This window comes from Symphalangus syndactylus, chromosome 5 (genome assembly GCF_028878055.3).
Source record: "Symphalangus syndactylus isolate Jambi chromosome 5, NHGRI_mSymSyn1-v2.1_pri, whole genome shotgun sequence".
NCBI classification, from domain to species: domain Eukaryota; kingdom Metazoa; phylum Chordata; class Mammalia; order Primates; family Hylobatidae; genus Symphalangus; species Symphalangus syndactylus.
Window position 1 is genome coordinate 16,781,307 of NC_072427.2, and position 27,326 is coordinate 16,808,632.

General features: G+C 48.2%; 3 protein-coding genes across 7 annotated transcripts in view; 2 read left to right on the top strand and 1 right to left on the bottom strand.

Annotated features, from left to right (window-relative positions):
* WDR93 (WD repeat domain 93) overlaps positions 1-683 on the bottom strand; it is a 53,391-nt gene extending 52,708 nt beyond the window's left edge. For all 4 annotated transcript variants that reach the window (XR_010120643.1, XM_055277248.2, XM_063638554.1 and 1 more), the window contains exon 1: positions 602-683. The gene's annotated coding sequence lies outside the window, so the exon portion shown is untranslated. The remainder of the gene's footprint in view (positions 1-601) is intronic.
* PEX11A (peroxisomal biogenesis factor 11 alpha) lies at positions 662-10,272 on the top strand. 2 transcript variants are annotated; one of them, XM_055277253.2, is made up of 3 exons: positions 662-881; positions 4,933-5,048; positions 7,952-10,272. In XM_055277253.2, exons 1-3 carry the CDS (start codon positions 826-828, stop codon positions 8,428-8,430), a joined length of 651 nt encoding a protein of 216 aa, XP_055133228.1. In that variant the 5' UTR covers positions 662-825; the 3' UTR covers positions 8,431-10,272. The 2 variants fall into 2 exon arrangements, with proteins under 2 accessions (XP_055133228.1, XP_055133227.1); XM_055277252.2 differs by having other exon boundaries at positions 663-881; positions 7,859-10,272.
* On the top strand, positions 4,947-27,241 carry PLIN1 (perilipin 1). Its single transcript, XM_055277249.2, has 12 exons — positions 4,947-5,048; positions 10,267-10,533; positions 10,724-12,079; positions 12,369-12,546; positions 14,144-14,202; positions 18,218-18,422; positions 20,064-20,146; positions 21,386-21,647; positions 21,955-22,130; positions 23,818-24,009; positions 24,430-24,675; positions 25,697-27,241. The coding sequence occupies exons 5-12, from the start codon at positions 14,158-14,160 to the stop codon at positions 26,054-26,056; spliced, it is 1,569 nt and encodes a 522-aa protein (XP_055133224.2). The 5' UTR covers positions 4,947-5,048; positions 10,267-10,533; positions 10,724-12,079; positions 12,369-12,546; positions 14,144-14,157; the 3' UTR covers positions 26,057-27,241.
* The last annotated feature ends 85 nt before the right edge of the window (positions 27,242-27,326 follow it).

The following is a 27,326-nucleotide window of genomic DNA, read 5'->3' on the forward strand; positions in this document are numbered from 1 at the left end:
GGAGTGGGTAAGGCTCCTTTTCTTCAAGCCGCACAGAACGAATGTTCAGCGGTGCAATTTCATTGCAATCTATTTTTGCTTCACTTTGCTCATAATGAGTCTTTTAGGATTTCCTCAGGTAACAATCTTCTTTCAGTGTTCAATAATCCAAGCAGAAAATTTTCTCACTTCATCCGGCTCCCATGCTAGGTTCACACTATGAATTGGCTTATCTCTGCCCTAATCACTTCCTTCACCAGACATGGAGCTGGTGTAGCTCAAGGGAAAGAGGCACGGCGCTGGGAAACGATTAGGCCCCACTGTCCCAAGCAAGAGCTCAGGGGAGTTCTGAGGCTGGAGAGACCATTCGGGATTTCACCCCGGGTTCCTGAGAACCTAAGATCTGCGGGGAGGCGCGAGGCATCCGGAAACGCCCGAGTATGGGGAGACGGACCCCCTCAGACTTTCCTCTAGGAGACTCTACAGGTAAAGGGGAGTCCTGGGACTCGAGGGGAGCCGCACCCCCTCAGACTTTCCTCTAGGAGACTCTACGGGTAAAGGGGAGTCCTGGGACTCGAGGAGAGCCGCGGCACCCGAAAGTAGGATCAGAAATTTTGCTCACCTGTCCCGGCGGCGTTGCGTCGCCTTGGTAACCACAACTTCCGGCTTAAACCGGAAGTTCGCGGAGTTGCTCTACAGAAAGTGCGCCCGCCCCCTCTGGGGCGGAGAGACTCAGCCCCTCCCTCTCAGCCGATAACCTGGGACTGACCGTTCCCTGGGGATCCGGCGGGCCCCAGGGACCCACGCCTGAGCCCAGTGCGACTCGTGGCCTTTGGGCTAGGAGCCATGGACGCCTTCACCCGCTTCACCAACCAGACCCAAGGCCGGGACCGACTCTTCAGGTGAGTCAGGTGCCAGCGGCCCCCGCCCGTTCCTCGCTCTAACTCGGTGCTCCCGTGCCTATTCCCCGGCACCCGAGAAAAAAGAGGTGATAGCCTAGTAGATGGAAGGAGGAAGGACGTTGCCAGCTCCTACGGGGGGAGTTTAGTATCCGAGCCCCTCCTCACCCTAAATTCAACGTGAGTGGGCCCAACGCACCCGCGTCCCGCCCTAGCGTCATGCACGAAAGCCCCAGTGCCTGGCACCCTAGCTGCCCCGAGACCGCCTACGACGTGACACCGGCTAACAGATCCTCCTCCCCTCCTAACTTTGCTCTCCGGGCACAGAAAGATTGGTTTTCCCCACTCAACATTCTTCCGAGGGATGTCCTTTAAAGAGAAACTTTCGGTTAGTATTTGTGGCTACGGAAGCAAACCACTTGGTGTGGCTTCAAATAGCTCCCTCTTTTTTTTTTCTTTTGAGACGGAGTCTCGCTCTGTCGCCCAGGCTGGAGTGCAGTGGTGCGGTCTCGGCCCATAGCAACCTCCACCTCCCGGGCTCAAGCGATTCTCCTGCCTCAGCCTCCTGAGTAGCTGGGATTACAGGCGTGCACTACCACGCCCGGCTACTTTTTGTATTTTTAGTAGAGACGGGGTTTTCGCCATGTTGGCCAGGCTGGTCTCGAACTCCTGACCTCAGGTGATCTGCCCACCTCGGCTTCCCAAAGTGCTGGGATTACATGGGCGAGCCACCGTGCCCGGTCTCAAATACCTCTTGAAATGTTTAAGGAGAGACAGAAGTTCTCTTCCATTATTGCCCAGGCTGTACATTGAGATACTGCATGTGGAATAGTTTTGTAAATTGTAAAACAAAATATAGCGGGGATGAGACCACACCAACTGGACTGGGGGGGAAATACAGTGGGGAGAAGCTCAGAAAGAGCTAACTGCACCTCTAAGGTTCATGCTGTGCTACTGAAAATATTAAACAGAGATTGTGTCTCTTTTTCTTTCGGTTCCATAAGAAACGAAAAGAACTGAGAGATTGTATCTTTAATACAAATACAGTACTAGTTCATGATATTTTAGAGATTTGGTTGATTCTTGCTTAATTAAAAAATAGTTACAGTTGCAGTTTTATTTAACAGCTCTTCATTCTCTTCTGGGTGTGCAACTGCTGATACAAACCGATCAATTAGAATGGCCCCAATAATGAGGCTTTTGGAAGCCATCTTTATGCCAGCTATTGTTCCCAGTGTTTTGCAACTATGAACTTATATAACCCTCATCACAACCCTATGAGGTAGATACTCTAAATATTCTCCCCATTTCAGATTGAGAAACTGAAGCAGAAGGAGGTTAATAGGTACTACACGGCAGAACTGAGAGATTCACATCCACGCAAATGACTCCAGTGCCCACTTAATTACCAAGCTATACTGGCTTTCTCATTAGCTTGATAGGTTTTTTAAATGGTTGCTTTATATACACGCTTCATTAAATAGAAATTTCATTAAATAGAAACCTGTAATTCCAGTGTACCTAGAATGTACCCTTGCAAGGTTTATCAAGGAAGTTGGTTAAAAAAATAATCATTTAGGCCGGGTGCAGTGGCTCACGCCTGTAATCCCAGCACTTTGGGAGGCTGAGGTGGGCGGATCACGAGGTGGGCGGATCACAAAGTCAGGAGATCGAGACCATCCTGGCTAACATGATGAAACCCCATCTCTACTAAAAATACGAAAATTAGCTGGCGTTGTGGTGGGCGCCTGTAGTCCCAGCTACTCGGGAGGCAGAGGCAGGAAAATGGCATGAGCCCGGGAGGCAAAGCTTGCAGTGAGCCAAGATCGCGCCACTGCACTCCAGCCTGTGCGACAGAGCGAGACTCCATCTAAAAAAAAATAAAAACATAAAAAATAATCATCATCATCATTTAGGCCGGGTGCAGTGACTCACACCTGTAATCCCAGCACTTTGGGAGGCCGAGGCAGGCAGATCACGAGGTCAGGAATTCGGGACCAGCCTGGCCAACATGGTGAAACCCCATCTCTACTAAATATACAAAAATTAGCTGGGCGTGATGGCGCGTGCCTGTAATCCCAGCTACTCAAGAGGCTGAGGCAGGAGAATCGCTTGAACCCGGTAGGCGGAGTTTGCAGTGAGCCAAGAACGCAGCACTACCCTCCAGCCTGGGCAACAGAGCGAGACTCTGTCTTGAAAAATAATAATAATAATAATAATTTAAGATATGTTTATTCCAAAAGATCTGAGATCTCTAGCGTTCATTTCCCAACCTCCTTGATGATCTGTATAACCTTTATGACCACAGTGGCATTCATAAAATAATACCTTGCTTTCTGTGCCAATAATGCTCACGCAAACATGGTGAACATTCCTAAAACTTGTCGGACTGTAAGAAGTGTGGCAAGCACCAACCCCACAAAGTGACATAGTACAAGAAGGGCAAGGATTCTCTGTATGCCCAGGGAAAGCAGCATTATGACAGGAAGCAGAGTGGCTGTGGTGGGCAGACTAAGCCGATTTTCCAGAAAAAGGCTAAACTACCAAGAAGATTGTGCTAAAGCTTGAGTGTGTTGAGCCCAGTGAAGATCTAAGAGAATCCTGGCTATTAAAAGATGCCAGCATTTTGAACTGGGAGGAGATACGAAGAGAAAGGGTCAAGTGATCCAGTTCTAAGTGTCATCTTTTGTTTTATTATGAAGACAATAAAATCTTGAGATTATGTTCCCTTCAAAAATAAATAAATAAAAGTAATGTCTTACTGTTGGCCTGATCCTTATTATTAGACCAAAGCTCAGAAAGGCAGAGTCATTGACATGACCAGCCCTATAACCAGGAAGCACACTTAAAAAAGAGAAAGCGATTGTTTATGATTCCAGTCTTCTCTTTTTATTTCATTCCTAGTAATAAGTTCACTATTTTAGAAAATGGAAAATATACCACATTTTTATTGAGAATAATATTTATAGCATAAAGGGATTCAAATGCACTTACAAGACAGTAGGAACCAGGCACCTACTTTATTAGTAGATTGCCAAATGGATTTGGATGTGTGACTATGTGACGTAAAATTTCTCCTACATTTATATTAGTAAGTCATTGTTATTTGTAAGCATGACAATAATCACCTTATTAAATATATAGTATTATTAAGCAGGATTCTGCCTGTATTTTATGTAAAATACGAATGAGTTTTGAAAGACAACTATGAAAACATATTTATACTAATTTATGTACTGATGTGTATTTGGTCCTTTCATTTATAAAAAATTAAACAATCTTTAAACTGCGGACTTTTCATTTGGTTCTGGTTTGAGTTTGTGTCCTGTCACATAGATGGTAGGTTAAGTACATGGTAGGAAAGTTCATTTTAGAAATCTGAAAATCAGGCCAGGCACAGTAGCTTATGCCTGTAATCCCAGCACTTTGGGAGGTTGAGGCGGGCAGATCATGAGGTCAGGAGATCGAGACCATCCTGGCCAATGTAGTGAAACCTCATCTCTACTAAAAATACAAAAATTAGCTGGGCGTGGTGGCACACACCTGTAATCCCAGCTACTCGGGAGGCTGAGACAGGAGAATCGTTTGAACCCGGGAGGCGGAGGTTGCAGTGGAGCCAAGATCACATCACAGCACTCCAGTCTGGCAACAGAGAGAGACTCGGTCTAAAAAAAAAAAAAGAAAGAAAGAAAGAAATCTACACTGGGGAAGAGAAGGAGTATGGATCTTTGTAGACTTAACATGAGGGAGATTTTTTAGTTTCTCACTTTGACTATATCCATTTCTCTGTGCCAGCAAAAGGCCTTTTGGAGGCACATTGGCTGCATTATTGCAGAGTTCATTTTCATTACCTTTGTGTTAAATTTCCGTGACATGTTCTACCCTTTGGCTCTCCTGTGGAATGACTGTTGCAGAATTTTGCTTTTGTAAGAGTTGCTACATGAGAAATGGTCTTGGAAATGTTGTCTGTAGGCATGTGTTTCTCTTTCCCTTACTTCATGAATTAAGTTTTATTTGGTTTGTAAATCATTCTCCATTTTTTTTTCCATTTCAGAGCCACTCAGTACACATGCATGTTGCTTAGATATTTGTTAGAGCCTAAAGCTGGCAAAGAGAAGGTGGTAATGAAGCTCAAGAAACTGGAGTCCAGTGTGAGCACTGGTCGTAAATGTAAGTACCCTGTTTCTTGAGGGACAGTGGCTCCTGGTTTAGAATCCTCAGCCTCAGGCCCTGTAATTCACGGAGTAATTTCTAGGTCATTGATTTCTAGTCTATCAAGTTTATTGGTAAAATTGACCAGTAAGGCTGTCCTCATGGCACAACAGGTTTGAATGTGTTGCTGCAAACCATTCATAAACACCCTCTTATGTTCACATCTGGTGCTACACCTTATCTTTCTGCTTAATCATAACCAGTGAGACAGACAACGTGTTAGTTCACCTTTAGTTCTTAGAATCACAGTATGTTTTAGCAGTCTCTGACATGAGCTTCTGCTCCTGTGAGCCCCTTTGTTCTAAACAAGAGTGGAATAGTTATATCCTAGACCACCTGCCTTTTTCCTTTCTTGAGAAGTGCTAGAGGATATATAGGTGGATACATTTTTGTAGACCATGTTTGAGGTAGGTTTCATGCTAAAGGTAAAAAGTGAAATCAATATTTGTGTTTATTAAATTCACTTTAATAATACATCATACTGGGAAATCCAGTACTTTTCATAGCTGTTGCCTTTCTGACTCTTCGTTGTTTGATGAAAACCAGATGTTGCTATAGTAGGTTAGCAGGGGCATTAGAATGGAATGTAGAGCATCACATATTGATCAGTTGGTTTTGAGCACCTATGTTATATAGGTACATTCCTGAGCCTTATGGGAGAAGTAAGGTGCTTTAAATAATGATATATAAGATTTAGTGCCAAACTTGTTGGCTGAGGTAGAGGAAAAGAAGGTGTTTTAGAGGAGGTGGAACTTGAGGTGAGGCTAGAGAGACGGAAGAAGAGAGTTCCGAAGGGCAGTCTTCTCTAGTAAAGGCTCAGAACTGTTCTGAGCAAACCATTGTGTGGGAGGATCATTGTCAAACTACAAAACTAGTTTGACAGAGAGAAGATTTAAATTGTCAAGCAGAGGGATAGGAAGGGTGGGGTGAGCTTTTCTGGATGGCACTGAAGGCCAAGATTAGAAATTCTATTTAGATTATTTAGAATGTTGGAGCTGAAAGGTCCTTTAAAGGTCACTGGTCTCTAAGTCCAGAAGGGGCTTATCCAGGATCATTCAGCCAGTTAGTACAAGAGCCAGAACTGGAACCCAGAATCTATATACTAAAACAGTCATTATATATACTATTTTACTATTTTATGCTAGTTTTGATAAGATAATACCAAACATTCTTTTTTTTTTTTTTTTTTTGAGATGGAGACTCACTCCGTTGCCCAGGCTGGAGTGCAGTGGTGTGATCTTGGTGCACTGCAACCTCCACTTCCTGGGTTCAAGCAATTCTCCCACTTCAGTCTCCCTAGTAGCTGGGACTACAGGCATGCGCCAATATGCCTGGCTAATTTTTGTTTTGTTTGTTTGTTTGTTTGTTTGTTTGTTTGTTTTTAGTAGAGACGGGGTTTCACCATGTTGGCCAGGCTGGTCTCAAACTCCTAACCTCAGGTGATCCGTGCACCTTGGCCTCCCAAAGTGCTGGGATTACAGGCGTAAGCCACCGTGCCCGGCCCCTTCTGAGATTGTAAGTTTTCTGAGAGTAGCTACTTCTGAGCGCCTCCTGAGTCTAAGGTATGGTCCTTCAAGGAAAAGTACTTCTTTTGTATCCTCCGTGACGTTTAGTACTATAACTCTTTCTCAGAAGGTTTTCAGTAAGTACCTATTGATTGATGCATCCCTGATGAATTGAATTACATGCTCACATAGGACATGCCATTGCAATGGTTGATTTAATTCAACTAGGAACTCTGTGACAATATTACTAATGGTTCTAGCCATTAAATTCTACCATCTGTACCTTATTTTCTTGATAATAGGTAGCCAAAAGGGGTTTGGACCAGATAAATGGCAAAATGATAATAGTGTTTTTTTTTGTTTTTTTTTTTTTTTTGAGACGGAGTCTTGCTCTGTCACCCAGGCTGGAGTGCAGTGGCACAATCTCGGCTCACTGCAAACTCCGCCTCCCGGGTTCATGCCATTCTCCTGCCTCAGCCTCTCCGAGTAGCTGGGACTACAGGCGCCCACCACCACGCCCGGCTAATTTTTTGTATTTTTTAGTAGAGACGGGGTTTCACCGTGGTCTCGATCTCCTGATCTCGTGATCCGCCCGCCTCGGCCTCCCAAAGTGCTGGGATTACAAGTGTGAGCCACCGCGCCTGGCCGATAGTAGTGTTTTTTAAAAAGACAGTCTTTTGTCTGGAAAATACATAAAATGTAAGGCATCAGACTCTCCAAGAGAGTTTGCATCTGGAGTCCATGTTATCATAGTACCTTCCTTCTAAAGAAGTGTAGCTGGTAAGTAATCAAATGTAACCGTCCACACTCATGATTGGCCTTGCCTGGAGTATGCCATCAGTCAACATGAAGGTGTTAATTACAATGGAAGAGGTAAATTTAAAGACTCACTGCATTTTTTGCCTTCCAAGATCATTTTAGGTGTCCTTAATGTACTGTAAAATCTTTCTCTTTTTCTGAACAAAGGCTGAGCCTTGAATGACCATCAGTTGTTAAAAAGACCAGTGCTAAGCTGGGCACACTGGCTCGTGCCTATAATCCCAGCTACTCAGGAGGCTGAGGTGGGAGGATTGCTTGAGCCCAGGAGGTTGAGGCTGCTGTGAGCTGTGATAGTGCCACTGCACTCCAGCCTGTGTGACAGAGCAAGACCCTGTCTCAACAAAAAAACAACGAAAAGCTGGCTCCTCACCCTGATACAGGGATTCTATCTTCCCATTGTGTACTAATGAAATAACTGTTCACTATTGTGGGTTCTACTTGCAGGGTTCAGACTAGGCAATGTGGTACATGCTATACAGGCAACTGAGCAGAGCATTCATGCCACTGACCTGGTACCTCGCTTATGCTTAACATTAGCCAACCTGAACCGTGTGATTTATTTCATCTGTGACACCATCCTCTGGGTGAGAAGCGTAGGTCTCACCTCTGGCATCAACAAAGAGAAATGGCGAACAAGGGCTGCCCACCACTACTACTATTCTCTTCTGCTGAGCCTGGTCAGGGATCTGTATGAAATCTCCCTGCAGATGAAACGAGTTACACGTGACAGGGCAAAGAAAGATAAATCAGCATCCCAGGATCCTCTTGGGTACAGCGTGGCTGATGAGGAAACAGAATGGCTCCAATCCTTTCTACTTCTCTTATTCCGATCTCTGAAGCAGCATCCTCCCTTGCTCCTGGACACAGTGAAGAACCTTTGTGATATCCTGAACCCTTTGGACCAGCTGGGGATCTATAAGTCCAATCCTGGCATCATTGGACTTGGAGGTCTTGTGTCCTCTATAGCAGGCATGATCACTGTGGCATATCCTCAGATGAAGCTGAAGACCCATTAGGGTGTTTTAAGGCTTGGAACTAGTACCTACTTTAAAAGATGGCCTCTTAGTGGGATAGACATTTGTATAAGTCACAGGCCATGTCATACTGTGCTTAAGTTCTTGTTCATGTGAGCATTTAACAACCTATGATGTGGGCAGAGATGAGGCCAAGAATGGAGAAGGGAGGAGCATGAAGAGTTGTATGTTTTTGGAGTGCTGGAGTGACTTGTGAATTTCTGAATATTTTCCCTTCATCTAACATTGAACATCTCTTATGTGCATAGTGAGAGCTTAGTATTTGCTGAATGAATAAAAATTGAAAGGAAAAATGTTAAAAAGACCCAATCGCACTGATCATTGAACACTAATATATGATAACTTTAGGGTTATATGGATCATTGGTTTCACATGATTACAGTAGGTGTGGTGCATGGCACTCTCAGACCTAGTAGAGGCTCTGATGTCAGTAGCAGGATGGAGGAGAGCTGGGCTTACAGCCTCTCAACTTGTTGGCCCTTATACCATCACTGCACTCATGTCCTTGCTCTGTCCAGAAGTAGAATCAGAAAAGCATCAGGCACCTTCATGGTATAAATTGTGTCTATGGTTGCAGTGAATAAGCAAAAATCAGAAGCAGACAGGAGGGACTTACAAAAATAGGTACAGGGTCACAATGGGTACCTATATGTAGCCTGTGACAGATAAGAAGCTGACAGTGAGACAAACAAAAAACTGAGGCTAGAGCCTCATTCCTCTGACTCCAAATCCAGTGTTCTCTCCATGCTCTCCCACTGTCTTCAGAATTTAGTAGAAATGTGATCCCCTCCTGAATCCTGTTTTTTGCCTCTTACACTCCCATAATTGGGAATCTTCCTTGTCCAGTGGTTTATATTCTTTTCTAGAAAAACTAAAACTGGGTGGAGTGTGGTGGCTCACACCTATAATCCCAGCACTTTGGTAGGCTGAAGCAGAAGGATTGCTTGAGGCCAGGAGTTCAAGACCAGCCTGGGCAATGTAGTGAGACCCCATCTCTACAACAAAGTGTTAAAAAATTAGCCAGGCATGGTGGCGTATGCCTGTAGTCCCAGATACTCTGGAGGCTGAAGCAGGAGGATCACTTGAGCCCAGGAGTTCAAGGCTGCAGTGAGCTTCTACTGCACTCCAGCCTGGGTGATAGAGCAAGACCCTGTGTCTTTAAAAAAAAAATTAAAACAGTATTTAGACTTATCAGTTAGATTGTTTTATTTAAGTCCTTCTAACAATTTAGGCAATTCTACATTAATTGTCATCAAAATTTATCCAGTCAAAAAAATTTCATGAATACTCCAGATGTAAGAGGGTCACAATTTTCTATGATAAATCAGACGTCTTATTTGTAGGGTGATTGAGAGAGGTGGAAAGCGCAGGAGGAAGCCAGTGAAGAGGACACTGGAATGCTGAGTCAATGACATTGACTCATGTTCCTATCTGCCATCTTGGATGTGGGTCTTTATATGTGGTTACAGATCCTTTAGTTTGAGGGAGGTGAGGTAGAGAAATAGGATGCCAGCAGGTAGGAGGCCGATGTCAGTCCTCCCAGCAAAGCCGTGTCATTTATCTGAATGGAAATGAGGAAATAAATATGTACTCAATAAGTTACATTTCTCAGAAATGTGATTGAGATTCTCAAAAAATAGACTCAGATTCTTGGCTGTCTGTTTAACCAATCACGATATGGGATCTGAGAAATAAAATTTAGGGAATTTTAAAAGACATGAAAGCTACTAGGTCAGGGCAAATAAAAAGCTTAAATAATTATTTTTATAGTCCAGATCCTCTACTGTAATAGATTAATTATGTTCAATAAATTTCTAGACAAAATTGACTTGTGTCTGTGAGTGTGTTCTGGGAATAGAGAAGAGTTAAACGTAAGGCAATCCAGCAGATAATCCTTAATCAGCCTACACAGTTGGTACAGCGAGCTCTGGGCTAGAAGATCCAGGCTGAGGATGAGGATGGAGAAAGATTGAGATGTAGAGCCTCTGGGTTGAGAGGGACCTCTGAAATGAACTCATCTAGACTGCTGCCATGGAGAGGGTACTCTACAGTAGCCCTGTCAATGGCTGGCTGGCTTCTGCCTAGGTAAGTCTGCCTTGAATTTATGGTGGTATGTTATGTTACAGTGGTATCCATTTTGGTGCTTTTGTCCCCTGCAATGGTGAGTGGTGGGGAGTTTGAGAAATACTACCTCCTTTAGAGTTTGTGTAAACCTTGATGGTGTCCTGGTACCTCCCTGTGAATCCTTCTTTGTAACTAATGTTTTCCACCCCAGAGCCTCCACATTCATGAGGGATGCCAAAAATTGAAGAAGTTCTTCATAGACGTACAGCCCAGCACATTCACAACTGAGCATTGTTGCCTGATAATTCATTTATTCAACAATGAATGTTTGAGTGCCATGAATGGTTTTGGGGATCCACTTGTGAGCAAGACGACCTAGGTCCCTGCTCTCACGTGGTGTAGGGGTAGGGAAAGCAGGTAGGTACGGAGAAGGAAAGAAGATAGAACTCTATGCCCTGCAAGCTACTGCTAGAAAACTAACACTTCTGTCTTCCCACGGGACTCTCCTAGGCCCTTTCACCACTTCTCACCTCTAACCCACATTCTGCACTCCCAGCTAAAGCAGCCAAAGGACTATTTGATTTGGCAGAGCTTTCAGGCACAAAGCCCTGTACTCCCTCTGGCCCAAAGCCACTACTCTGAAGGCTGAAAACTGCCCTTTGGCTCAGGTTGCTGTCCAGTCACAGCCTCACAGATAATTTGTGCTGAACCTTGAGGTGAGGGCAGAGGCCACTTCTTTAAATACTTTGTCTTCTCTACTGCTTTACATTTGAAAAGCCCAGGTTGGATCAATAAGTATTAAATGTATAGCATATTACTCCTTTGACGCCTCCCTGCTTGACTCCTCCCTTTCCTGCCTTCTCATTCCCTACTTTATTGCATCACACATACGTAATTTATTACCAAGGATCTTTCATAATTCCCCACCCCTGCCTCTTTCTTCTCTTGCCCACAGTGTGTGACTTAGCAGAGTCAACAATACATATAATTCCACCAGCAACAAAGAAAATAAGTTTTGTTTTCCTATTGTCCATTTTCATGAAGAGGCCCTTCTTAGTTAATCTGAAAGCTATGGCTTACACCATAGTCCTCCATCATATCTGAAGCCAGGAACTAGAACTTGGGCTTGTGCTTCAGTCCTGACTAAAGAAGGGTTGAGTGGTGCTAGTTCTTGGTTGTCTGGGTGCTATTGATTAGTGATAGAATCTTAGTCAACACTGTCACTTATCCAGACTTAGGAGAACAAAAATCTACTTGGCTCTCTTACTCTTCATTCTGGTAGCATCTTAGGCCAGGTAAAGTTCAATAAATTTTTTTGAATTCTAAGAAGTGGAAATTCCTCCCTCAAAGTCTATTAAAAACTCCACTCCCGGCTCTGTCGCTTCCTCACTGAGGGCAATTTATCTCCATAATCAAAGATGAATACATTCAGATGAACTCTTCTGTGTGGGTTTAAATTTTACTGTTCAACATTCACTCTTGCTAGTAAATAAGAAAAGATGAGAGAAATGGATTGAAAACTGTCCCACAAGACCCTCTATGGAAAAGGAGCCAAAAGACTGCAGAGGTATATAGAACTTTAGAGCTTTTGAGTTTAACGATGTATATCCCTATACCTTCTTTCTGGAAAGCAGATTTTTGTGAATTGAGGGCAGGAACATTATAGAACTGATGCTTCATGGCCCTGGAATACTAAGTCCTCTGAGCCTGGATCTCCTTCAGCTCTGCCACCTACCTCCTTGTTTGCTAAATGTCCTTAGAGAAGTTAGGATATGCCTGGGGAACCCTGGGTCAGATAACCATGACAACTGGCTGACCCTGCTTTCTCTTCCTCTCTGCCCTCCTCTATCTGGGAGGCGTAAGTAGCATTGCCCAAGACTCCCAGGAGTGATAGGAATTGTTTCTGCCTGAGGAGACGCTCTGCAGCCTGGGCTCTGTGAGACTGAGGTGGCGGTCAGCTGGAGTGAGTGTTGGGATCCTGGGGCACCTGCCTTACATGGCTTGTTTATGAACATTAAAGGGAAGAAGTTGAAGGTAAGGGCCTCTTGGGAATTTTGCTGGGGATGCAAAACTCTGCAGGGAAACTACTGAGGGAGAGATTCTGGTATAGATACCAGAATCTAGAAACAGAGGAATTGGATAGGCACAGTGGATCATGCCTTTAATCCCAGCACTGCAGGTGGCCAAGGCAGGTGGATCACTTGAGCCCAGGAGTTCAAGAACAACCTGGGCAACACAGTGGGATCCTGTCTCTACAAAAAAAGAAAAAAAATTAACCCTGCATTGTGGTGCATGCCTGTAGTCCTAGCTACATGGGAGGCTGAGGTGGGAGGGCACCTTGATCCCAGGAGGTCAAGGCTGCAGTGAGCCATGATTGTGCCACCACATTCCATCCTGGGCAACAGATTGAGACCCTGTCTCAAAAAAAAAAAAAGATAGGGAGAGGGGGAGAGGGACAGACAGACAGAAAGAGAGAGAGAAATAGAGGAATTAACCCAGAGCCTTTTCGAAGATGAAACCTGAAACTCGTTTATTTTTTTAGAGATGGGGGTCTCACTATATTGCCCAGGCTGATCTCAAACTCCTGGGCTCAAGCAATTCTCCCACGTCAGCCTCAGTAGCTGAGATTACAGGTGCTTGCCAATGCACCCAGCTTGAAACTTGTTGTTTTAGTCTCTTTAGGACCTTCATTTAAGAGCCTTAAGACTTTATCTAAAACTTTTTATCTCTTATGGCTACCTGCATTTTTTATTTCCTAACCTGAACTTTTTTTTTTTTTTTTTTTTGAGACAGAGTCTCGCTCTGTCGCCCAGGCTGGAGTGCAGTGGAGCGATCTCAGCTCACTGCAACTGCCGCCTCCTGGGCTCAAGCAATTCTCCTGCCTCAGCCTCCCAAGTAGCTGGGATACAGATGCCCACCACCACGCCTGGCTAATTTTTGTATTTTTAGTAGAGACGGAGTTTCACCATGTTGCCCAGGCTGGTCTCGAACTCCTGAACTCAGGTGATCTGCCTGCCTTGGCCTCCCAAAGTGCTGGGATTATAGGCCTGAGCCACTGTGCCTGGCCTCCTAACCTGAACTCTTATAGGAAACATTATTCTTGGCAGGGCGTGGTGGCTCACACCTGTAATCCCAGCACTTTGGGACGCCAAGGTGGGCAGATCACTTGAGGTCAGAAGTTCGAGACCAGCCTGGCCAACATAATGAAACCCCATCTCTACTAAAAAAAATAAAATTAGCCGGGCGTGGTGGTGGGTGCCTGTAATCCCACCTACTTGGGAGGCTGAGGCAGGAGAATCCCTTGAACTCAGGAGGCGGAGGTTGTAGTGAGCCGAGGTTGTGTAACTACACTCCAGCCTGGGCAACAGAGTGAGACTCCATCTCAAAAAAAAAAAAAAAAGAAAGAAAGAAACATCAGTCTTGACAAGCTATGGAGCAATTCATTGCTATGGGACCCTAAGGAGTGGGGCTATTGTGTGTGACATTCACCCTCCAACCTAATGCCTTCTGTTCAGGGCAAATGGGCCCCCAGGCAGCCTGGGCCTAGTTGGTGGCCATGAGAGGTAGGGAAGTGACCCAGTGGAGCTCAAGCCTGAGGGCTTCTGATGGGACCTGGGACTCTGTTTTGCAGCTTGAGGAGCTAGGATGGCAGTCAACAAAGGCCCCACCTTGCTGGATGGAGACCTGCCTGTAAGTAACTTGGGCTCATCTGTCACAGGGGATGGACAACTGAGGGAGGAGGAAGAAGCAGGGAGGGGAGATGCAGGGGACTTAGAGCAAGATATTCCCAGATTATAATCCTAGTTCATTGACTACCGTGGCTTAGTTATTCTTGCCCTCACCACCTTTTGTAGGGGGCAGTTGGAGGATCTGGGAAGGGAAAAAAAGATGCCTATTGAAAACTAAGCACCTTGAAAAAAAGGGACAGAAATCCTGGCTTAGGGACAGGGGGGAGTGGAGAGGAAGGGAACTATTGTTTAAACCCTGACGCAGAAGCCCATGCTCTGCCCACCACCCAGCTGGATGTGCATTCAGTGCAGAGCCACTGCATTCTGTGTCTCCAGCATCATTCATATGGCAAATGTCACCTCTCAGAGTTAGACAGTGCACAGCCTGTGCTGCTGTGTGGGGGGAAGGGTGGGATATTCCATGTGTCTGGTGTTCTATCTCTGACCTGGTTTTCTGACTTGAAATGGTGGCAAGATGCCTTCCCAGGAATGCTTGATGGCTCCTGGCAAGGCATCTCAGATTTGGGCACAGTTCAGATAGTGTAACTTAAAAATTATGAACCTGTACAATATCCTTCTTGCCCAAGTTAGGCTTTTACTAACTCTTGCACTAGGAATCACTTTGTTTTGTATTGAATCATAGAACAGAGAGAGGCGTAAAATGATCAAGTACATGGTTAAGCCATTCTAACAGATGGTGGTTTATTCCCTTCCCAGGATCTATTTCCTCCTTTGGTTTTGTCTGAAACAAACTCTGAAGTCTCATCCAAAATGTTAAAAAGAATGTTTTCTTGTTTATAGTCATAGTCTATTTCTAGTTCAAATTTCAAATTCACCTGCAGGATAAAAAACTAAGATATTGGCCGGGTGCGGTGGCTCACGCCTGTAATCCCAGCACTTTGGGAGGCCAAGGCGGGCAGTTCACAAGATCAGGAGATCGAGACCATCCTGGCTAACACAGTGAAACACCGTCTCTACTAAAAATACAAAAAATCAGCCAGGCGTGGTGGTGGGCACCTGTAGTCCCAGCTACTCGGGAGGCTGAGGCAGGAGAATGGTGTGAACCCAGGAGGCAGAGCTTGCAGTGAGCTGAGATGGCGCCACTGCACTCCAGCCTGGGAGACAGCGAGACTCCATCTCAAAAAAAAAAAAAAAAAACTAAGATATTGTGGGCTGCTCTGTCTTAGTGTACTTGTAGGTCTCATTGATGGGGGTCTTTGAGCTCTGCCTCCTACAAACAGAACAGGTCAGGTGTTCACTTTGCGAGCAAAACCATGCCACAGTGTCATATTCAAAGCTACAGAGAGCCTGAGCATCTGAATCTGACCTGGGGAGTTTTTTTCTTTTTACTTTTGATATGGAGAATTCTCAACATTCATAAGAATAGACAGAAAAGAACATAGTAAGCCCCATGTACCCTTTATTAGCCCCGAAGACCATGAATTCATGGCCAATCCTGCCTCATCCTCACTTCCATTAATTCCCCCACTTTGAGTTATTTTGAAGATAATCCCAGGTAGGCCATTTCCAACTTGAGTTGGCATCCTGGCTCTGCCACTTATCAGCTGTGGGATCTTGGGTAAATCACTTCCTGTTTCTGATTGTCAATCTCCTGATCGACTCAGTGTTGGTGACAGTGTTGACTCCAGAGGATGGCTGTTAGAATTAAGTGAGCGCATGTCACCAAGGCACCCAGACCAGTGCTTGCAGCATAATGGCACCTGGCAAATGTTCTTTCCCTCTGCATGCCTAGAATTTGTTCTTTTAATTTTATTTATTTATTTTTTAGATACAGAGTCTTGCTCTGTCACCCCGGCTGGAGTGCAGTGGTACCGTCATAGTTCACTGCAGCCTCGGTCTCCTGGTCTCAGACAGTCCTCTCACCTCAGCCTCCCCAGTAGCTGGGACTCTGTAGTCCACATGCCATCAAATATTAGCATGGCTTTTTTTTTTTTCTTTTTTTTTTTTTGTGGCTCAGAGTGGTCTCAAACTCCTGGCTTCAAATGATCCTCCCACCTCGGCCTCCCAAAGTGTTGAGATTACAGGCAGGAGCTTCTACATTTAGCCCTAGAATTCATTCTTTTACTCAAAGACCAGTGTTTTTTCACTAAGGTTCCTAGGTGACCTAAAGCTTAATTATGTGACTGCTGCCAAAGGTGCATTACTAACAGCACAGCACCCCAGAAATGATAAACGATTGTTCCACTACACCGAGCACGCGCAGATCACACCCAGAGTGCTGTTTTTGAGTGTTTTTTGTTTGTTTTTTGTTTTTTGAGACAGGGTGTCATTCTGTCATCGAGGCTGTAGTACAGTGGCATGATTATGGCTCACTACAGCCTCCAACTCCGAGGCTCATGCAATCTGCCCACCTCAGGTTCCCGAGTAGCTGGGACCACAGGCACACAGCACCATTCCCTGCTCATTATTATTATTATTTATTATTATTATTATTATTATTTTTTGTAGAGACGGGGTCTCCCTATGTTGCCCAGTCTGGCCTTAAACTCCTGGGCTCAAGCGAGGGTAGTATATTTTTAAGAAAGATAATATAAAACTGTAGCATGTCCAGGAGAGGGGGTCACCAGACCACAGTGTGAACCATTGGTAAACGAAGTTGGGAACTGGAGCCATTTAACATGATGGAGGCACTTCTAAAGGGAGACATATTTGACTTCAAATATGTGAAGGGCCAACCCATGAACGACGAAATAGGTTTTCTCAGTTTTGTTCCAGAGGGCAGAGTGTGGAACAGGAGGGTGGAGGCAAATTTCGGCTCAGCAAAGCTGTCCAACAAGGGGCACAGGCCACTTTGTGAGGGGGAGAGCTCTCATTCAGGGAAACATTCAAATATAAGTCTTGGCGGGGCACAATGGCTCATGCTTATAATCTCAGTGATTTGGGAGGCTGAGGCAGAAGGATCACCTGAGGCCAGGAGTTCAAGACCGGCAAGACCTCCCCTCTACAAAATAAAAATATTAGCAAGGCATGGTGTCACATGCCTGTAGTCCCAGCTACCCAGGAGGCACAAGTGTGGGGACTGTTTGAGCTCACGAGTTGGAGGGTACAGTGAACTATGATGGCACTAATGCACTTCAGTTTGAGCAACAGAGTGAAACTCTGTCTCTATAAAAAATAATAAATAAATAAAAACAAATACAAGTCTGCCAGAGAAACGATGGAAAGGATTCTTACTACAAAGTCCCCTAAGATTCTGTGATTCCGTGCAGTTGGGCAGATCTAAACCTACACATTCTACTAGGCACAGCCCCGACTGTGGTTCATGTATGCAGCTAACATTACTGTGCCATGTTTAGCCTACACTCTGGGGATGCAGAGACGACAGTCTACGGGGAGTGAGATGAATACACATAACCACAGCACGGTGTGATGAATGTGGAGACAGCCAGGGAGGGAGTAGTTTCCGACGTGATGGAGGAGATTCTGGAAGCTTCAGAGGGGAAGTGCTGGTCAAGTGGAGTCTTGAGGGAATGGCACTCTGCCAGGCAGCAAGGGCTGTGGGAGGGAAGGTGAGCGTTCTAGGCAGTGGGGCCGGGATACATGGGCGGGGAGGCAGTACCTCAGAAAGACCAGAAAAATGTTTGGAGAAGCCACCAGTCAAAGGTGGACTAAAACTCTAGACAACAACACTTGCTCTCTACCAGTAGGTATCAGGGGAGTGAGTTGAGGTGGGGGTGGTGGGAACTGACTTGGTCTCTGGAGAACAGAGATTGCCTTGGCAGCTCTCCAGAACCCGGATGGTGACCAGGAGGACATGGCCGGCTGACTCTTGTTTTCCCCATGGGTTCTTCCATGCTCCCATGATTGGGGCATCTAGAGACCTCTTTGGCCTTGGTTCCTCCCAGCTCACTTGGACTCAGGCTAGTTGCACCATTGGTCCCCATGACCCTGGGGTCACCTTCCCAGGAGGCTGGAGAGGGAGGTGGGACAACTTGAATGTGTTCCTTCCGCACCAGGAGCAGGAGAATGTGCTGCAGCGGGTCCTGCAGCTGCCGGTGGTGAGTGGCACCTGCGAATGCTTCCAGAAGACCTACACCAGCACTAAGGAAGCCCACCCCCTGGTGGCCTCTGTGTGCAATGCCTATGAGAAGGGTGTGCAGAGCGCCAGTAGCTTGGCTGCCTGGAGCATGGAGCCGGTGGTCCGCAGGCTGTCCACCCAGTGTGAGTCCTCACGGCGCTCAGCAGCTGCCTGCTTGTTCACTGCCTACCTTCCAGTCTGTCTGTCTGCCTCTCAGTCTGTCTGACTGTCTGATAACTTGCTTGTCTGTCTACTTAACTGACCACATCCCATTGCATGGTCTTCTTATCTATGGCTATAAAGGTATACACACAGATCTCTTTTCATCTACAGATGCCTATCTATGGCCCAGCTGGCATTTTCCTAGGATAACAATGATGGCCAGAGAATCTGCAGGGGAAGGGAAGGCAGAGCTATGCAGGCAGTGGTGAGGGTGGGGCCCATGGCAGACCAGACACTCACTGTAGCAGCACAGGCAGCAGCAGCAAGAACCAGCAGAGTCTGGCAGAGGCAGAGGCAGCCGGCACTAGGGGGCCTGGCAGGGCTGGAGGGCACGGAGGGAGGAGACAGCTGGCTGAGCCCAGCAGCTGATGGTGGCAGCTCATGACGGGTGGGGGCGGCAGAGAGCCGCCAGCCAGGGCCCTGGAGGCAGAAGACGGCTCTCCCATGGGCCTTACCAGGTGTGCACCACTCAAATTGTTCTGCCCCATCTGAAACTGTGGTCTCCAAGGCATACACAGGGCTGAGGGAAATTGCAGTAATGCCAAAAAGTCTAGCACCTTCCACCATCCTAATTACAGAATTATGGGTAGCTGAGGACTCCACACAGCAAACAGGAGAGGACAGATGTAAAGTAGGCCCGGGCCCTGTCCCTGGCTGCAAGCTCCTTAAATAGTTTCCTTGAGTCTCATTCTGCCCAACTGGAATACAGCCAAGTCATCTGGGCTCTCTGCTGCTTGAGAATTTTGTGAAGAAAAATAAGGTATCTGCAGAAAGAATATATGAAAGAGTATAAAGAACTCTCCTTGAAAGCTGTGGCCCCCATTGGCCATGGCTGCAGAGCCGATGTCCCGGCCGACCCAGGCGGGATCCCCTTGAAGCAGGTGCATCTCTGATGCATGCCCACTCTCCGGGGGCAACTCTTTTCCCTTCCCTGTGACCCTCTTCAGACAGTTGACCATCTCAACACCTAGTGGTTAAAAAGAAGCGCATGGACAGCCTGGGGCCTGCACTGGCTGTGCTGGGAGTTTGTCATGTTGAGAGCTAAGCAGGCCCAGCCCCAAGGCCTCACTGCCATCTGCTTCCCTCTCACACCTCTCTTCTCCCTCCTCATGCTCACTCAGAGACCCCATGCAGGTCGGGAAGGAAGAGAAGGAGGGAAAGAACGGTACTGTTGGTGATTCATATAGCTCCCATCATTCTTCCTCACAAAAATCCTGCCAGGCAGGCACCATTAATTCACCTTTTACAAGGTAGGAAGCAGAGGCTCAGACGGGCTGTGACTTGCTGAGGCCACAGGCTGCTTAGATGTGGTCACTTGGCCTTTTGAGTGCAGGTCTGAGCGACCCCAGAGTTCCCACACAGACGGAAGAAACTGGCCCGGGTCTCAAGGAGTCCCTGCGGACAAGGGCTAAAGAGGGCAAAGGGCCTGGGGCCCGGAGATGCTGGGGAGGCAGCAGGCCTTGGGATTTGAGGGCTCCAAGTCACTTCCTTGGCACAGAGGCCACTGCTAGATTCTCATGGGGAGGGGCAGGGCTCAGCCAAACTTGGCCCTTTCCTTCCAGTCACAGCTGCCAATGAGCTGGCCTGCCGAGGCTTGGACCACCTGGAGGAAAAGATCCCCGCTCTCCAGTACCCCCCTGAAAAGGTGAGCCCCTTCCCACCTCTGGAAGCCTCCCTGCACTCTGTCGTCACCACCTCTCAGGGAGGAGAGGGCAGGGGCTGCTGATGCCGTGACTGGAAGTCTGTGTCCCATGGTGAGCATCCTCCAAGGCTGGCGGAGGCTGCCTGCTCCCAAGGCCACACAATAGGCTCCTCTTCTCCCTGTGAAGCTGAATGGAGGTGGGGTTTCTGGGACCAGCAGGCACGAGCCCAGAGGCAAACCCAAACAGGAGCTCGAGGCGGGTCCCACTGCCTCCCGATAGCACACCCTGGGATCTGAGTTCCAGAGTCTGCCCTGGACCACTTGGCAACTACAGCTGCCTAAGATCATGAGTTACACTCATTCAGATCCCGGGAGTGTCATCCCATATCCTCAATATCCAACATTTTATGGACCATGGGATTGAAAGTCACTTTACCTGGCTACATATTTATTGGGTAGTTGCTATGATAAGGACTCATTTTTGGTGCTTCTGGGGAATAAGTTTCAGTGTCTGACCTCATCTATCTCACTGACCAACTATCTACCCTTCCCACAAACATGTACTGAGCCCTACCCTATTATGCCCGGGGCCATCACCTATGCTTTATCAAGCGCTCTCATTTAATCCACTTGTCAACCCTCTGGGATGGGGTTGTTATCTCCATTTTACAGAGAGGAAACCAGTGTCTCCCCCATGGCCACACAGCCTTAAGTGGAGATAATGAGAGCAGGTCTGTTCAGCTGTGAGGCCTGTGCTCTTTGCTCCCCATTTTTCCAGATAAAGACAACATTTTTGTCACAAAGGAGCTCCCAGGTTAATGAAGAAAAAGACAAATTATTTCAATGCAGAACTTGTAGGAAGATCAAGCACACCTATAAATCAATAGAATCGCTGTGTTCTGAGGAAAGGATGGAGGAGATTCCTTGTGAGCCCGAGAGTATCAGGACAGGTGGCACCAAGGAGGAGCCTTTGGGGTCATCCTCACAGGATGGGAGGGATCTTGACAGGCAGTGATGGGTGGCGAAGAAGCCAGGAGATCCAAACAGTTGGCACAGGGAAGGTTGGAGCCCTCTCCCTTTAAAGCCCAGCTTAATTCCAGGTACCTACATATCAGTACCAGTTCCCTGGGCCTTTAGATGACGCCCTCCTGGGAGCTGGGCCCAGGCCACCAGACCCCAAAAGGGCAGCCCTTGTAGGGCCTGCAAGACCACATGCCTAACACCCCCACCAACTTCCCCCAGATTGCTTCTGAGCTGAAGGACACCATCTCCACCCGCCTCCGCAGTGCCAGAAACAGCATCAGCGTTCCCATCGCGAGCACTTCAGACAAGGTCCTGGGGGCTGCTTTGGCCGGGTGCGAGCTCGCCTGGGGGGTGGCCAGAGACACTGCGGAATTTGCTGCCAACACTCGAGCTGGCCGACTGGCTTCTGGAGGGGCCGACTTGGCCTTGGGCAGCATTGAGAAGGTGGTGGAGTACCTCCTCCCTCCAGACAACGAAGAGTCAGATACCTGCCATTTGGAGGCTCAGCCTGGGAGTGAGTTGTCATACACACTGCCTGGGAATCAGCAGGAGGTGGCTCATCCAGCCACTGCTCTGGAATAGGGAAGGCCAGTGGGATTTTCAGATGGATTCATAATCATTTACCCCCGCCGCCCCCACCCCATCTGTAAAGAGGGAAAGTGAGTTGTGGAACTCACCAGTGAGTTTGTGGTGGACCTAGAACACCTGCTTTCCAGTCCTAGACATGACCCAGATCTCTCCAGCCCCTCTCTGACCTGTTTTCTCTTCTTTCCCCTCAAATCCCTACCCAGCCCCTGCTCCTGGACACCAGCAAGCCCAGAAGTCTCCCAAGGCCAAGCCGAGCCTCATGAGCAGGGTTGGGGCTCTGACCAACACCCTCTCTCGATACACTATGCAGACCATGGCCCGGGCCCTAGAGCAGGGCCACACCGTGGCCATGTGGATCCCAGGCGTGGTGCCCTTGGTAAGTATCTGCCCTGAGCTCGGAATGACCCCGTGCCTGGGAGCCCTGTGGGCCTCCTAGTCCCTCCCATCCCCCACCCATCACCCCTTCCTGTCCTGAGAACATTCTCTCTTCCAACCTGGGCTGGGGCTTTAGTTCTAAGAGGACTTGAGAGGGGTAGAGGGATGGCCTTCCAGACCGCAGGGAAAGAGAAGGGACAGGATGTTAAACAAGGGCAGGCCTGCCTTGCTAGAGTGCTCCTGCCCTACCATTCACTTCTATCTCCCCCATTTCCCTCTGAGTCTCCCACAAGCCCCAGCCTTCATCCCCCAAAGTGGGCCTCTTTCTATGGATCTTCCCACCTATAAGACAGCAGGACCTCCATCTGCTATGCAAGAGACTGTCATCCTTAAATAAACAAAGTATACAACCCATTTTGTCAGGGAGAGTATACCCAGCACCACTGCACCCAAGGTAAAGTTGCCCTTTCTAGGCCCAGGGAGAGTTAACTCCCCACCACTCCCCACCTCCACCTCTCTGTATTTTAGCAGAAATAGGCTGGATGTTTTTCATAGGAATTTTAGTAAGAAACTAAGGCCAGAAAAGAAAATAAAACAATATTAAAGCATAAAGGCCAGCAAACAAGATGACTACTTTTCAGCCACCTTTTGAGCAGTACTTTTAAAAGCATCATCAGGTATGGATCATTCATTCAAGCAAGTGTTGCCCCTGCAGGGATACAGGAGTAGTAGTTCCCCTCTGTCCCCTGCATCAATAACGGCTGAGACTGAGTCACATGCCTGGACCCCGCCTGCAGTGGGCAGAACCTCACATGCCACCATTCACATGGAATAGAATGGCATCCCCAAAAGCTGTGTAATAAGAAGGGTCTGTTTGTAGGGCTCCCTAGAGGTTTAGAATGTGCCTCAGGAGACACCAGCCCACTTGCTCCGTCAGTTTCTTCCCATGGGACACTCTGGTTCATTGAATTTTTCACTCTTAAAAGATCTGGGAGGATTATCTACCAAAGCTAACACACATATATCCTATGGCCCAGCAGTTCCACTCTTAAGTGTATACCCAACAGAAATGAGCACTTAAGTCTCCCAAGACAAGTAAAAAATGTTCAGATCAGCGATATCCTTAGCTAAGAACTGGAAGCAATGATAATGTCCATCAACAGTAGAATGGGTAAACTACGGGAAATTCGTATGATGGAATATTACACAGAAATGAAAATGAAGGAACTACTTCCATTTGCAGCAACATGGGTGAAACTTACACCATAATATTTAACCAAAGGAGCCATTAATGAATGAATACACGTGGTGTGACTCCACTTATATGCAGTTCAAAAATAGGCAAAACTAAGGCATGGTGACAGAGACCAGGATTGTGGTCACTCTTGGGGGAATATGGACTGAGTGGGGACACAGGGAGTCTTTGGGTGTTGAAATGGTCTATGTCTTGATCTGTGGTGGTTACACAGGTGTGTTCTTATAAAAATTCATAGAGCTTACACTAAAGATGTGTGCACTTTAGTGTATGTAGATTACCACTCAATAAAAAGTTTCAAGAAAAGTCTGCTGGGGCTGAGCCCTGCTCACCACCTGGCCTGGACCCTGGGGGCGAGGGGCTTGGGCTGCTGGGGCTCCCTGGCCTTCAGCAGGGGCAGTTGAGCCAACAATCTGCTGCCATCCTCCCTCAGAGCAGCCTGGCCCAGTGGGGTGCCTCAGTGGCCATGCAGGCGGTGTCCCGGCGGAGGAGCGAAGTGCGGGTGCCCTGGCTGCACAGCCTCGCGGCCGCCCAGGACGAGGATCATGAGGACCAGACAGACACGGAGGGAGAGGACATGGAGGAGGAGGAAGAATTGGAAACCGAGGAGAACAAGTTCAGTGAGGTGAGGGGGAGAGTGGGAGCCTCAAGGTCCCCCAGCCCACAGAAGGGGTAAGAAGCAGAGGCATAGGGTGAACTCAGGGCCTCTGCCCCAGTTGCAGCAGCATGGCATGTGTGTGCAACACCCTTCACCCCACCCCCAGATGCCCAGCTGACAAGGGACTTCCATGTCATTCTCTCAGCTGACCCTTGCAACACTCTGTAAATAGGCAGGGCAGAGATTGTTGTCCCATTTTGCAGGAGAAGAAACGGAGGTTCAGAGAGGGAATGTGACCTGTCCAAGGCCACACTGCTAGTGGCAGAATAGGCCTGAAGTTTTGTAAATTTGGTATTCTCATGCTTTACCCTCTAGCTGTGGGGCTGGTGGGGAGGGAAGGGTCAGGGGAGTTACTGCAGGAGGCACTGACCCTGCTCTGGCCCCCAGGTAGCAGCCCTGCCAGGCCCTCAAGGCCTCCTGGGTGGTGTGGCACATACCCTGCAGAAGACCCTCCAGACCACCATCTCGGCTGTGACATGGGCACCCGCAGCTATGCTAGGCATGGCAGGGAGGGTGCTGCACCTCACACCAGCCCCTGCTGTCTCCTCGACCAAGGGGAGGGCCATGTCCCTATCGGATGCCCTGAAGGGTGTTACTGACAATGTGGTGGACACAGTGGTGCATTATGTGCCGGTGAGTACCACCCCTGGCAAACTGTTAGTGTCCCAAGGGGCCCTGGACAGGGCAGATAAAGTAGGTTTGACTGAAGGGGCTGCAGTCCCCCTCCTTTCCCCTACTCCTCTGGAGACCGCCCCCCTCCAGTCCTCAGTGCCCTGGCAACATTTTAACATACTGGGCCTCTCCCAGCCCCAGGAGTATAGAGGCCCATGGCTCTGGCCTGAGGCCTCTCCCCACGGCCCCTCCCACCTGCTGGTAGAGGAGTCTCCAGCCGTCAGTCCCGGGATCCCAGTGGCTCACCTTCACCCCTTTGCTCTCAACTGAAGGGCCGGGCAGGTGCCTGGCAGGTTTGCATGCTGCTGCCTGGGAAGGGGTTGGAGAGGCTTCCAGGGCACCCTGAGGGGTGGGCCATGAGTTCCAGGGGACAGCAGCAGGCTCCACCCAATTCTATCACCTGTCACCAATAGGAAAAACCCAGGGGATACCAATGCCATCCCTTTGGGAGCCCCTATCCAAAGCAAGTTACAGGTTATGCAAGCCTTGGGTTGGGGGGCGGGGAGCTGGGCAGGGCGCTGGTCAGGGCAGAAAGCACCGTTAGAGCTGGTAAGGGGGTGGGTTACTCAGTCACTCTACCAAGCAGCATTTCAGGGATCTTAGCATACCGCCTGTTCATCCTGCGCTCGGGCCAGCCCCAGGAAGGTGTACCCGTCCCTGGCCGGTCACTGTGTGGGCTGCAAGGAAGAGTTAGGAAAGCTGATGACCTCCCACTGAGGGTTCCCCTCAGGAAGGCCTAGGGGATCCTGAAACTTTGAGAGGCTTGGCTTGCCTGAGCAGCCTGGTCCATGGAGAAGCTCAGAGTGGGCAGGACCTCAGGGCTTTCCCCGGTGTCCCCCAAACTACCGAACCGATCCCCAGCCTGTGTCCTCCTGACGGCCGCTCCCGGGGGAACAATCGAGGGGCCCGTGAAGGGGCGGTGGGTCAGAGGCGCAGGGACCAGGGCCAAGCAAGGACTCTAAGGCGGCTGCCGGGCCCTTAGCTCCCCAGGCTGTCGCTGATGGAGCCCGAGAGCGAATTCCGGGACATCGACAACCCACCAGCCGAGGTCGAGCGCCGGGAGGCGGAGCGCAGGGCGTCTGGGGCGCCGTCCGCCGGCCCGGAGCCCGCCCCGCGTCTCTCACAGCCCCGCCGCAGCCTGCGCAGCGCGCAGAGCCCCGGCGCGCCCCCCGGCCCGGGCCTGGAGGACAAAGTCGCCACGCCTGCAGCGCCGCGCTCGGGCTTCCCGGCCGTGCCCCGCGAGAAGCCAAAGCGCAGGGTCAGCGACAGCTTCTTCCGGCCCAGCGTCATGGAGCCCATCCTGGGCCGCACGCAGTACAGCCAGCTGCGCAAGAAGAGCTGAGTCGCCGCACCAGCAGCCGCGCCCCGGGCCGGCGGGTTTCTCTAACAAATAAACAGAACCCGCACTGCCCAGGCGAGCGTTGCCACTTTCAGAGTGGTCCCCTGGGGACCTCAGCCTCATCCCGATGATGCTGCCAAGGCACACATTTTTTTTGTTTTTTTTTTTAGCATCCTTTTGGGGCTTCACTCTCAGAGCCAGTTTTTAAGGGACACCAGAGCCGCAGCCTGCTCTGATTCTATGGCTTGGTTTTTACTAAAAGAGTAATTGCCTTATTTGATTTTTCATCTCTTTAACCAAACTTGTGGCCAAAAGACATTTGACCGTTTCCAAAATTCAGATTCTGCCTCTGTGGATAAATATTTGCCACAAATGAGTAACTCCTGTCACCACTCTGAAGGTCCAGACAGAAGGTTTTGACGCATTCTTAGCACTGAACTCCTCTGTGATCTAGGATGATCTGTTCGTCCTCTGATGGACATCCTCTGATGATCTAGGCTCCCAGCAGACTACTTTGAAGGGAACAATCAGATGCAAAAGCTCTTGGGTGTTTATTTAAAATACTAGTGTCACTTTCTGAGTACCCGCCCCTTCACAGGCTGAGTCCCAGGCCTGTGCTTTGTAGAGCCAGCTTCTTGCCCACAGCCACATTTCCATTTGGATCATTACTGCCTTCACCTGCATAGTCACTCTTTTGATCCTAGGGAACCAAAATGGTGATCATATATAGACTTTATGTATAGCCACAGTTCATCCCCAACCCTATTCTTCGAAATGTTAATATTTGATAAATCTAGAAAATGCATTCATACAATTACAAAATTCAAACATTGCAAAAGGGTGTGTGTCTTTCTCCCTGAGCTCCCTGTTCCCCTTCATTAAAAGCCACCATGGTGCCATCTCTTGTGTATGCAGGGCTATGCACCTGCAGGCACGTGTGTATGCACTCCCCGCTTGTGTTTACACAAGCTGTGGGGTGTTATACATGCCTGCTGTTTTCACTTAATAATACAGCTTGGAGAGATTTTTGTATCACATTATAAATCCCACTCGCTCTTTTTGATGGCCACATAATAACTACTGCATAATATGGATACGCCTTATTTGATTTAACTAGTTCTCTAATGATGGACTTTTAAATTGTTTCCTTTTTTTTTCTTTTTTGCTACTGCAAACAGTGCTATAATAAATGTCCTTATCAAAAATGTCTAGTGTACATGTGTGGCTATATATATATATATGATAGATGCATAACTTGTAACCATGACACACT

Excerpts from the sequence above, each read along its gene's own strand:
- PEX11A (XM_055277252.2), top strand. The coding sequence starts at position 826 with ATGGACGCCTTCACCCGCTTCACCAACCAGACCCAAGGCCGGGACCGA. Across the intron at positions 882-4,932 it reads GGCCGGGACCGACTCTTCAG|AGCCACTCAGTACACATGCA; the intron begins GTGAGTCAGGTG and ends TTTCCATTTCAG. Across the intron at positions 5,049-7,858 it reads TGTGAGCACTGGTCGTAAAT|GGTTCAGACTAGGCAATGTG; the intron begins GTAAGTACCCTG and ends TTCTACTTGCAG.
- PLIN1 (XM_055277249.2), top strand. The coding sequence starts at position 14,158 with ATGGCAGTCAACAAAGGCCCCACCTTGCTGGATGGAGACCTGCCT. Across the intron at positions 18,423-20,063 it reads CCGCAGGCTGTCCACCCAGT|TCACAGCTGCCAATGAGCTG; the intron begins GTGAGTCCTCAC and ends CTTTCCTTCCAG. Across the intron at positions 24,676-25,696 it reads CAGTGGTGCATTATGTGCCG|CTCCCCAGGCTGTCGCTGAT; the intron begins GTGAGTACCACC and ends CCGGGCCCTTAG.